Source organism: Photinus pyralis, unplaced genomic scaffold (genome assembly GCF_008802855.1).
Source record: "Photinus pyralis isolate 1611_PpyrPB1 unplaced genomic scaffold, Ppyr1.3 Ppyr1.4_LG4, whole genome shotgun sequence".
Classification (NCBI taxonomy): domain Eukaryota; kingdom Metazoa; phylum Arthropoda; class Insecta; order Coleoptera; family Lampyridae; genus Photinus; species Photinus pyralis.
Window position 1 is genome coordinate 5,771,954 of NW_022170511.1, and position 13,487 is coordinate 5,785,440.

At 37.7% G+C, this 13,487-nt stretch overlaps 1 protein-coding gene across 1 annotated transcript in view; it reads left to right on the forward strand.

Annotated features, from left to right (window-relative positions):
* LOC116168013 overlaps window positions 1-9,911 on the forward strand; it is a 171,319-nt gene extending 161,408 nt beyond the window's left edge. Inside the window, exon 4 of the mRNA XM_031483654.1 lies at window positions 3,368-9,911. Coding sequence (XP_031339514.1) covers window positions 3,368-9,469 — 6,102 coding nt within the window. The 3' untranslated portion in view covers window positions 9,470-9,911. The remainder of the gene's footprint in view (window positions 1-3,367) is intronic.
* The last annotated feature ends 3,576 nt before the right edge of the window (window positions 9,912-13,487 follow it).

Here is a 13,487-nt window from a genome sequence, read left to right on the forward strand (position 1 = left end):
AAATTTGATGCGAGATTTGATGTAAGATTTCTAACCATAAACTTAAAAAAGTTACAAAATCTTATCATGCTGTAAATTATCTTCAGAATGTTTCAAAACTTAAAACCTGTAACAAGTACTCGTTGCCATTGGCAGCGCCAGACAAAGTACTTTCTTTGGATAGGACTTTTTTTGTTAAAAAATTAAGCGTTACTTTTTTTCACGAGTTTGTGTTTCCATGGCGTTTAGTCCTACGTAGTGAGAGGTCTGCCCGTCTCTCCACTTTTTTATGACGTCACACGTGCCACGCTGTGATTGGCTGCGCCATGTTGTGACAACTTGGATTTCTGCAGGACTTGTGGGTGATTGGGACCACCTAGTGGGGATTTTTTGGTGTTATAAGAATCGGGAATATAGTTTTCTGGAATTAGCATCTAGGGACTAATTCATGAAATAATGTCGTGGTAGTAAATTCGAAAATAAATGTATACGGAGTTACGAAAGACGTATACATGGTGAAATTTAAATATACAGCGTGTAATGATAGTTAAGTACAGGGTATTTGTGATCTACGTCTTTGTGCGGATGCCAATAGGCCGAAAACTGGGCTTTACGAAAAATGTATATTATGATGGAGACAGCGATATGTTTGTTAGCTTTTTTTTCTTCCACGCCTCCATGCTGACTGATTCTGTCACTTAAAAAAAGTCTTTTCGACCCATAGACGCGCTCCTGTGCCCACCCTCACTTCACTCACTCTACTCGACTTAATAATTTCCACTGACTGAAAATAATTGATGTCATATGAAAGGATTGTCTGGTCCTAATGTCCATTTCTTTAACTCGACTCATAAAAATCAAGATCAACAGTAAAAATATCAGGTTTGATACTTGCAACATCTCTTGCAACATTTCAATGAACTTTAGATGAGTCTCCTACATTATTAACAAATGAGCTCATCGATTAAAGTTCGATCACAGTCTCGTCTGACTCCGATAACATTGAAAACGCCAGTGTAAAGCCATAAATTATGTTGACCGTCGAGAACATTGTGGAGTGACAGGCGAAAATTTAAAATGTGGATATGGTATCACGAACGGAGTGTCGGAAGAAACTCCTCACCCCCATTACAAAGGGAAGCTTGTGTATATCGCCAAGATGAATCTGACGATGAGGGTCAAGATTTAAAATGTGGACAAAGCTCGACGAGATGCATTTGTCTGTGGGGTCAAAACATCAAATTCATATGTACAGATATCTAAATATTTGAAGCAAAGTTGGACTTAAACGTTGCAAGTGCTTTAAAGACCAGACGTATTTTTTACTGTACCTGCAATACAATTTAAAAAGGGAAATAAAATAAAATCTAATTGACGTTATACTCGAAAACATTTCGAATTAAGTGGGCTGTTAATTCGTAATTCGATGATTGCCATGGAAACGTCACTTGACGTTCGCTTATAAAAATAACCGTCTTTGTAAATAGCACGACTTCGATTGAAAAAATAATACACCGTCCTTTCAACGGCTTGTTGCAAAAGCAGAAGAAAAGTTGGTAGGTGCAAAATCCAAATCCAGTAAAGCCTATTATAAAGAATATGAAAAGTTGTTGTCTTGGATGAATATGAAGCATCTTATGAACAAAGTCTTAAATGCATCGATAATGCTGGCATATATGAATATGTACCATTTGGGTAAGGGTTGATGAAGTGGCCACTTTAACATTCTAATGACATCTGTCACTTCTGTTTCAAATGGGACGCGAAGCACGATATAAAATGATGTTCAGAACATATGCATCGATAATGCTGGCATATATGAATATTATGTACCATTTGGGTGTGGGTTGATGAAGTGGCCACTTTAACATTCTAATGACATCTGTCATTCCTGTTTCAAATGGGACGCGAAGCACGATATAAAACGATGTTCAGAACATATGACAATGCTGTTTATTATGGAAACGACGGCAGAACCTAAGTTTGCTCTTTTTGACGTCTAAATTAAATTCAGAATTGTCAGAAGGTTTGCAATGATTTACATGCCTTCTGCCATAAAATAAAGTTTTGTATTAAGTATACACGACGATAAAGGGAAACTATAACTAACTAAAGGGAAAATATCCCTTTATCGTCTTGTATAATAAATAACTATTACTTCACCCCGGAATGGCAGTTTTATAAGTCATTGAAATAACATTACCTAGCAACTTTAACACACTTGTGTTTTAAAAGCCCAATTTCACACGCATTTGAATGTTCAAAACGGATTCAGGTATAATAAAAAATAAAATAAAATCCATCCCTAGTGGAAACACTTCCATAATGAGGATGCAAATGGATGGAAGGCTGTGTAATACGAGGTAAAGGCAATGAGAAATCATGTAGGTATACAAATAATAAAATAAAGAACTGGAATAGCTAAGGTCACAAGGAAAGCAATAATAAAATAAATAAAACAAAACAATAAATAAACAAAAGCGAAGTTGGAGTTGTTGGGTTTATTGATCAATGCGCAAATCAACACAAAACATACTTTCAAAGCATTTCAAAAATAGATAGTGCTACGTTACGTTACAACCCCCTATAGAAATTTTAATAGGCACAAAACTATTACATAAGTTTTCTTTTAATTTCTTCTAAACGAAAGGCGCATAAAACCTGAGTATTGGCGCACAAATCAGCACAAAACTATGGTGTTTTGTGTCTCGTCCATACGAACATTATATTGTGTAGCATGGAGGTGGACCCTCAACTGTCATTTTGATTTTCTAAGAAACGGAAGGGGCATAAAACTTTACGCATCGGTTTACAAAATTCAGCCGCGCCTGTTATTTGTCACATATCGGCCTAATGACCTTAATAACTTAACCATGCATCGGCCCCGAAAATCAAAAAAGGGCTCATAACACATTATTCACATTGTTAGATTTCGAGATCCCTATACAAACCCCCTATACGAGGTGTCAATTTTAAAACTTGCAGTCGGCCATATTTTCCGAACTAAAGAAAATATTGAAAATCGCGCAAAACCGTTTCGGGGGCATCGAGGGGGAACCATAATGACGTTATGAGTGACAACCCCCCACCCCCCATTAACCACCCAGCCGTCCCTCTTCAAAAATCCTAAATGACAACCCCATACTTGTGACACGTCGTTGGAAAGCTACTGACAAATGCTTTCCGGTGGTACTAATACAGCCAATATTCATTAAGACAATTTAACAAAAATTTAATAATTTAATAATCTTCTTTAGTTTGGAAAATATGACCGACTGCAAGTTTTAGAATTGACACCCTGTATATACCAACGTATCTACGTTCCATTACCCACTCATTAAGATTAACCTTTTGGCCACACTAGTACTTACAGATTTTATTATTTCAGACTTTTGATAATCGGCCAGGAACTGTCGATGTTGGAAAGGACTACGAAATAAAAATTGCGGTGTTACTATCTTTACGGTGTATTAATAACACCAAGATACGAAATTTCTGGCTTATTGGAAATGCAGATAAGTGTGGAGCTTTTGACGACATCATTTTATCCATCGAAAACCAGGACTGTAACATTATAACGTACTTTATACAGCTCAAACATGTAATGAAACCAAAAGCTCTCAAAAGGAGGGAGCTCGTAACGTATAAACCGAAAAACAAAGATTTTTACCTCCCAAAATATTATAACACTGTGAAGTCTATAAAGCAGCAAATGGATGCCGAAAATAATTCAAAATCGGATGTAATGAAATATTTAGACCGCCATAGAAACAGTATGGTTTATATCCTTTTTACAACAAGAGATAGTTGTAAAGGTGATCATTTAATCAACATTAATAAAGGATCAAGTGCAGAAAACACGCTGTTACTTTACGAATGTGTAAATACAGACGGAGAAATCTTATCTTTCAATTACGAAAACTTAAATTTAGAAATTGAAGATGAATACCGACAATGGATGGATAACTTTTATCTATTTACTAAGCAGGTTCATATAAAGAAAGTGGATGCTATAATACAAGATTACATTAGAAAGTTAATTCATCCCGTTGAACTTGCTAAGCATGTAATGGATGAACTTTACCAAAAGCTAATGTTGCTTGTATCTCAATGGGCAAAAGGTGAGCTAGGGGGATTTTACCCGTTAAATAAAAATATAATATTAAACGTTCTGTTTGAGTGTCTAACAAAATCGTACATGTGGAATTTTGGTGGGAATAATCCAAATACTGTAGAGCTCCGTAGCGATGATTTCTTTCGCATTTCAAACTCTGCGGTAACCGTTATCCATAGTGATGATGTCGTAAAGCAATTCTTAGTGAGTCACATATACAGAATTATTGAGCAATACTCAGAGGTAAATGAACACAAGGTGCTTTGGAAGAGACATCCCGAGAAGATTAGCAAATCAATTTTTAGAGTGACAGGAAGGTACAAAAAAATTACGAAGGAGGCCGCTTACGAATTTCTATGGAAAATTAAGGAGCTTCCTCTTTTACTAGAAGTGAAGACGATGGAAGATTGCAAAATATTATTTCAACTACTTGGTATCTTCCCAGAAATGTTTAAAGTAATCGTATTGGCCGAATCTGTTGAACACATCGATGAAAAGTTGCAAATTTGCTCCTCGTTACATCATTTAAGCGAAGGTGATCGTAATTTCGTTTTGAATTACCCAGTCAAACTACAAAACAGGCCATTCGTAAAATTGTCATCTTTTGTAAACCCAGAGAACTTCCATCTTGTTACCATTAAGGACATCGTATATATTTTCATGGACAAATTCAATATCGGTGGTGATCCTCCGTCTATACCAGAGATATTTATTAAACAAACTACAGAACCGGTATTGCTAAGATCAGAAGTATTAAAAGAAGTTAGTGCGGAAAAATTTGTAATTTACTGCCTGCACATTGGAGACATGAATGTTTTCTTGGGTAAGTTGGGAATTTCGTTAGAAAACGATGATATACTTACTTGGCAACCAAATTGCACAAACAACATAGCTAAAAATCATCAAATTATCCTTGTCCCTGATTCCAGTGAGATTTTAAACGTTATCAACATGACCAACTCTACTACTCATCTTCTGATACTAACATGCAAAGATAAATTAGAATGGATAAATACTTTTGGAAGCTATCAAAACATTGCGTCATACAGGAAAGATATAAAGATGGAAGATTTTAAAAATTACACCCGTCCCATGCATGATGATTTCTTAAAAAAGATGGCCCCCAAAATTAACATAATTAGTGCTGACCCCGGCACGGGCAAGTCTACCATGTTAGCCTTTATTGCAAACACCGCGCCAACGGATAGGTGGATATTATTAATAAATCTGATCGATCATATCAATTATTACAAAGACTACGACGCTTCGAGAAATCATGTTGAGTATTTTGCTACACATTGTATCAATAACCCTTTGTCCCGATTGATTTTCGATGTCCACTTAGCAACCAAGAAGCTTATGATATTGTTTGATGGCTTTGACGAAATTCCATTTAATGTGCATAAAAAAGTCGTTAAAATGATTCGTGATTGTGAGCAGTTGGGCTGTGTAGTTTACCTAACAACGCGTACGAATATGCAGGCATTTTTAGAGAAATCATTCCAAACCTTCGCTCGTTCGGTTACGCTATTTTCGCCGCGTGATCAATTTGAGTATATGAAAAGGTATTTCACGCAACACTGCAGTGACACCACCGACACTGCAGAATTGATTGATACCTTTACAAATAATCTGTTAAAAGCAACCGCTGGCAACTTAAACGATCAGGATCAGAAATTCACTGGAATTCCACTACAGGCGAGTTTATTGTGTCAGGTCTTCAAGAAAGATTGCGTGTCTTACTTGCACAGTCAAGTTTTTGAAAATAAACACTTTGATCTGATCTACTTATACAAACAGTTCATTAGTGAGAAAATCAAAATAGTATGCGACAAGTTTGGAAAGGGTTCCGAAGATTTGTTTTATCACTACCACGAGTATCGAACACTGTTTGCGTTCCAATCGATATTTTTAAAAGAAGATCTTGAAAGTTTGAATGTTGATCAAAGGCTAAACCAGGTTGTGATATTGCTCCCCGACATCTTGCATCAACTCCAAAAGGACGGGATCGTTACAATTTGCAAGGAGACCGAAGTTGCATTCATTCACAGAACTTTTGCCGAATATCTTGTGGCGAAATGGTTATCCAAACATTGTGATGATGATGATGACAACACAGAAATAGCTAAAAATCTCATTAAAAAAATGTTCGAACCTAACTTTGTTACGGTACGAAATATGTTTGACCGATTAATGGCCAAAAGATGCCCATTGCATTTAGCAATCATTAATCGCCAAATAGCCGAAATTGAAATGATTTTGGAGAGAGACAAGGCATCACTGTCACATTTGGATAGGGGTGGTAGGTCAGTGTACCATTTGGTTGCCGGTCTGGGTGTCTATCATCCTCCTTGCAATATTTTCAGCAATAACCGAAGCGTGATAAGTGAAATGAATTCAAAGGATCCAATGATAAGCGTTTTAAAGCTACTGGGAAAGGTGGAATGTAAAAAGGACCGGTTATTAGATTATACTCCTATTGACTATGCAATTGCGAGTGCCTCTCTTAATTTGGCCAATGTTTTATGTAAGCAACTAGAGAGTATTGATGGCTGTATTACACTGCCAGCGCTAGATACGGCACACGCTTCCTCTCAACTCAACATATTCAAATTTGGATACTTAGAAATGGCACTCGTGAAGCATACCACTTTTACCGAATTAAAGAAATTAGAGCAAATCTCATTCGACAAGGAGAGTCACCCCATTCATCACGCGATTTTCAACGGGCGTATTACGGCGCAACTACCATGCGACACTGCAGCTGCGCCAATATCTACCCAGTCTCAGATTATACAAGGTCTACTCGAACAAGGAGTACATGTAGACAATCCGGACAATTCCGGAAAAACTGCTTTACATTGGGCTGCAATCAAGGGTCATCTAAGTGTGGTTAACATTCTTCTGTCTTACTCGGCTGATCCAAATGCGGCAGACTTTAATGGAATGACCATCCTGCATTATCTTTCCATGCGATCAGACGGAGATGCGGAAATTATAGCCGCCTTATTGGAACGTGGTGCGGATGTGTCAAAGAGGGACAAGAAATATAGAACTGTTTTGCATTACGCGTACTATTACAGCACACATAAATTATCAACGCAATTTCTGAACAATAGAATTCCTCTTGATGACTTATTAGCTGTTGATGTTGGAGGTAATAGTATTTTGCACTTCGCAGCGTATAAAGGCGACGAAGATATAGTGCAGCAACTTATAGCGTTAGGAGTAGACGTGAATATTACGGATGCTTTCCAAACTCCTTTGCACTGTGCATCACAGGAAGGTCACCTGGACGTAGTTAAATGTTTATACTTTAATAATGCAGATTTGAAGATTGTGAACATATCTGGCATATCTCCTCTAATGGTAGCTGTCCTTAACAATAAAATTGACGTGGTTAAGTTCTTACTAAGTAAAAGCGTGTTTATCTCACAGACGGATCGGATGGGAAGAACTGCATTATACCATGCAATCGAAAGAAACTATGAACCCATAGTGGCCGCTTTATTAGAAAAAGCAAAAGATGAAGATTTTAGCAGTAGAGAATATTCACACGTTATACATTGGGCAGTCTTTAAAGGCAATGGAAATATCATCAAATTGCTTTTATCGCGAAAAGTGAAGTGCACAGTTCTAGATGAGTATGGCAGAACTCCACTTATTTGTGCATCCACTTGTGGTAACACTTCGGCCGTGCAAGTATTGTTGAATGAGAGTGATGTACTCGCACAGGATAGCGAAGGTATGAACTCTTTACACTGGAGCTGTTACAATGGACATACAGACACTGTGCGGATACTTCTACCACACATGTCAAACATTGAATTAAAAGATAACAAAGGACGGACTGCTTTAAATTGTTGCGGAAATAACGATAACACCGATATCGCCGATCTCTTGTTCGCTCGGAATGCCGATGTGAACACTGTTGATAACAACAAGATGACTCCTTTAAACTGGGCGGCGCATATCGGCAACTACGAAATGGTAAAGTGGTTATTACAAAGAAACTGCGCTCTAGCAATTGAGAATCATTGTGGAATGACCGCATTGTCCAATTCTGTTAGTAAGGGTCATCATGAAATTGTGCGCCTTCTCTTATCTCATCCATTTCCCATGGAGGTACGTAATTCTGCGGGCATGAACGGTTTGCATACCGCGGCGATCCATGGCCATCTAGATATAGTTTCATCATTCGCGAGAAAAGGCGCAAATTTGGAAGCAACAAGCAGTAATTGCAACAGAACTGCTTTAATTTACGCGGCACAGTTTGGACATACGTCCATTGTGCATTACCTTATTAACCAAAAGGTTCAGTTGAATGCTGCGGACAGTGACAACATGACGGCTCTTAATTGGGCAGCGAAACGTGGATATAACGGTATAGTCACGTTATTAGTCAATAACGGAGCGAAGAAGGAAATTCCAAATAAGCATGGAGAAACTCCTTTTCTATCCTCTATAGGCAATGATCACTCCGATGTCACCGAAACACTGCTTTCAAAAGGTGTCAACGTTCATGTTGTACCTAACTATGGAATGCCTTGCATTCACCAGGTGGCATATCTGGGTAATGTGAAAATATTTAAGATGCTGGTGGATAAATTTGCTGTCGATTTCAAGGATACCATGGGTAAGACAACTCTAATGCATGCAGCCATCAACGGTCACAATGATCTGATAAGCATTCTGCTGGAAAAAGGAGCATCAATATGTGCGCAGGATGATTATGGTATGACTGCTCTACATTGGGCTTGCTATGATGGTTATGTAAGCACAGTGGAACTATTACTATCAAAAGGTAACAGTGCTGATTTAATGGACCATTTTATTCTCAAGGAATTCTTGTGTCGGAAGCTAAACTGTACATCTGTACATCAATACAATAAACGTAATTTTCTCATCCCTCTCCCAAGGTGTGGGTTTAATTCTGGTCTACAAGTAGTAATTCCGTGGATATTGAGATTTCCAAACCCCACACACGGTATGAATTTACTTCAATGGTGTTGCTCTCACGGATATATAGACATCGTGCGAATAATGTTACCGCATGTTCTAAATCTCGAAGAAAAGGATGACTATGGTCGAACTGCGTTAATTTGTTGTTGTCAAAATGGTTACACTGACATCGCGCGCATTTTACTAAGTCGGGGCGCTGACGTAAACACGCTTGATGAAAACGAAATGACTCCTCTAAACTGGGCGGCACATAACGGCCACCATAAAACCGTCAAATTGTTGTTACAAAGCAACTGTATGCAAAGAATCAAGAGTAATTCTGGACCGACCGTAATGTCCACCTCTTTTGGTCAATGTGATCAAATAATTGCGCGTCTGATCTTAGCCAGTTCTGAGGGTGGTGCACGAATCTAACTGATTAACAACGCTGGAGGTAGCAAACGAAAATGGAACTGGAACTGCTTCAACTATGTCACCAAACTAGCCCATCGTGCAGATAGTGGTGATAGGTACTATAACCTCAGACGCGATATAGTTATGTATACTTATCCAATGACATTAGCTACTTGAATAACGACGACTCGGGCAATATCATTGGTAACCTCATCAAAAAGGTCATCCGATTAGTGAATTTTCCAAAACTGGATCAAGTTGTACTGCTAATTTCAAAGGATCCTCAAGATAAAAGCCAGCGTCCCGCAAGTCAAAGATCTAAAAGGCGGGGTTGGAGAACAGTCCTTTATTTAAGCATTTTGTTATCCCCTAACTGTCATATTGTTCTTATCTACTGTCTATTACTTTGTAAAAAGGCTATGTAATGTTTATTTTGTATATGTGCAATATACATCTAATCTAATACTTTTTTATTAATTCGCCATGGTTGACCTTAGATGGGTACGCTAGTTGCTACTCTTCATGATAGGATAGGAACATAAACACATCGTGTAAGTGAAGGTTTAGCTGGTCTTGGTTAATAATTTTTGTTTTAGGTTGATTCTCTCGTTGACCGAATTTTCCGAAAAATGAATTTAAGATTAATTTTGCTACAAACGTAGGCCTGGGTTAAATGCAATGTTATAGGTACCTTCCTTTTTATAAAATCAAGCAATATAAGCTGGTTTTTAAATAAACGACCTGATTTGCCATCATACTGCTCCGTTTTATAACTCCAAACTTTGTATACCTCCAAAACGCTACAACCCTTATCTATAGATCTCTAGATTAATTTCGTCGACCACCCATGTGCCCACAATCACTCTATCGCCTTTTTCGTGACAACAATCCTTATGCGTAAAATTTTTACCACACGAATAACACAAAGGGAACATTAACTTATTATTTAAGTTTATTGGAAGAACGGGATTAGGAGGTAGTACCTCGCTTTTGTGATGTCGATATTGGCAGTCACTTCCTACTAAAACCTAAGGATGGGCAATAGGAAATTGGCCTACTTTGCAAATGTAGGGATACAACTATCACCTCGTAACCTAGTTGATTAAGGTGATTGATTTTTGATAAGGTACTTTCGTTTCTTAAATCCATTATTTCGTATGAGCTACTATGTACAGGTTTGTTGCGATCAATTTCCTTTTGCACATCAAAGTTGTCCTTATTTTCTGCGTACCAACTAATGAATTTATCTCTTTCGTCGGTCTTTGTAGCATCTGAATTGCCAGACTTCATGTCGGTATACGGTAGCAAAGTTTGCCAGGCAAAACAGATTTAACAATATTTAAATAATGGTTATGTTTAGGTACATTTTTGAAATAAGAAAAAATGCCCTATCAAATGACACAAAAAATAAAAATGACTTCCATAAGAAAAAACAAAGTTGATGATGGTTAACCGGAGACGAAACGTCAGACTTAAAATTTAAAACTAGCATCGGGATAAAAGTGGCCATAATAATGTGTCATTTATTTTGTAATATCTTTTTAAAACTTCAGTAAAACATAAAAAAGATTTTGCAAAATGCCTTTTTTTCCGGATATCTCCGAAAGTAGTCGGATTTTTGTTAGTTTCAAAACCGCATTTTGTTAAGCATCAAAATACGCAACTTTGCCAAATTTAAAGTACCTACCTATCTCTTACAGTTTCCGGGTGACCCTTCATTTTGAATCGACCTGTATATGTGATAATTAGAAAGGTAACTTTAAATGAGTGAGATGTGCTTTGTATCAGTCTCAGATTCGTCTATTTTGTGTTCTGGAAATTTATGTGGAGTAATTAACTGCAGGATCTTCTATTGTTTCCCAGGAGATTAAATAGAGAAAAAAGAGGAAATGCTGCTGAAAGCATCTTAATTACAAACGTTACTACAAATGCTTAATAAAATTGCCTGCAAGCATCTACAATTAATGTCTAATAGAAAAACAGATTTTGGTCCGTATGCTAAAATCCACATTTCGGTTTAATCTGTTGCATTATGTATAGGCGGTAATGCTGCTTAAGGGAACAATTCTCACCTGGAATTACACCTCTCAAACCTATCATTTATGTTTCCTAAATTACTTTTTAACAAATAATGGAGGACCTAGGGTGTTTTAATTGATTCGAGTTCTAGTCGAAAATAGGAAAAATACGCCATGCAATTTTTGCACTTTATTACCCCTGAAAATAACTGCAATGCAAATAAAAACCATCCATTTAATAAAATTTATAGTCAACGTCTCGACTGGAAATTTAATTTTCTTATTTATGATTTAATTTCCCAACCCGTCTATAGGGAGAATTTCTGTTTATCACAAAGGAGCAGTTTTCACTCATCTAGCATCAATATAATATAACTTTGGCACATCAATCATTTCGCTTGAACGTTCACCTACGGTTCATTGAATTTATTAACACACATTATACACTGGTATCTTATAATAATCTGTACAAGGTACATTTATATGGTATGAAGTTCGCCGACAAAATTCTGAAGCAAGTCGATTTTAATCCATTCAATTTGGCACCGCCATAGTTTCTTTTTATTTTGCTTTGAACGCAAGTTTACAGAAACATAAATGCGATTAGTTCTCCAATTGCGTTGCTTTGTTTTAATTTATTTAAGTGATCGGATCGGTAATAGTACGTTGTGAACGATTGAATGGATTTTCTTCCAAAAATGACGTAAAATTAATTAATGAAGTTGTATCAATGGAAACATCTGTGTACAGTGATTGTCGACTAGTTAATATCTTTTCTTTCCACATATGTTTCTATATTTATTGATACAAGAAGGAATTTCAAAACGTTGACCTATAGTTAGGCAATGATTTTACATATTAGCACAGGAATTGTACCTCAAAAACGGCTGTCATTAAATTCAATTAAATTAATTCATAAAATCTGACGATTGATATTGGTTCCTCAGACAGGGAAAGAAGTCCCCAAAAATCTCTGTTATGGAAAATATACAGGACCCAATCGAAATAAGACAATGTTAGTATTAATTTTTGTAAAGTCGCACTAGTAATCCCTATCCCAGCAGACTGTCCTACTAAGTTCCATTCGCATTTCTAAATAAAAACACTGTTCGAACCGAAGGTAACAGTACTTGCGCAAAACACTTTCGCAATTGAGTAAAATCGGAGTTTTGACTCGCTCGGTTCGTTGGTGCTTTTGGATAACCGCTAAGCAGTGACTATCGGAAAAGATACACAAGTAACAAGAACGGCCTTCCGTGATAACGTATTTTGAGGGAAAAGGAGCAGAAGACGAGTCTAATGAACAAGGACGCCCGCCTAACCTCAAAAGGCGATTCGCCGCTGTTTGCTGGACAAGGAACACTTCCCGCCATTAAATCGGCGTTCATTCCTGCCACTATTTGCGAAAGGGGTGCACTGCCTTTACTATAGAAAGCCCGTTGAGCGGCCATAACACTCCTTTGGCGCGGAAAAGACAGGCATACACAATCAACAACACAAAGGCTGAAACTATAACATCGAAGGCAGTTGCTGAGGGGGTGATTCCGGTGATTCGGTTAATGTGAGTATTTGGGCAGAACTCGACCCAGACAGTCACATGCGTTCCCATTTGTATTGCTTCAGGAAATTCAAACTTGCTTCTCTTCTATTTTGGACAGCCGGTTGATAAAACCACGCAGTGTGCCTTTGAGGGGATGTGCAGAGAGCTCGAGGAAGATTCAGACTGTCAATTTTCAGTGAATTAACGACGCGGCTAAATGAATTAGCAGACTGTTACAGTTCACTCGAGTTGAAAAGAAGATATGGAGACCAGAGTATTTTTACTGCGAGATCGCGAGATCATCGCACAGGCAATGATGCCTACGGTCCGTCATTGCTCCAATTTTGCTGCATTTAGACGCCTATTTGTGTTAGAAAGAGGGCGGCCGTCCTCTGATTCAAGCTGCACAACCTGGGGTTTTTCCGGAACTACAGTGAGACCAGACGCTTAGAAGAGCTCGGGGAGACAGTACGTAACAGGA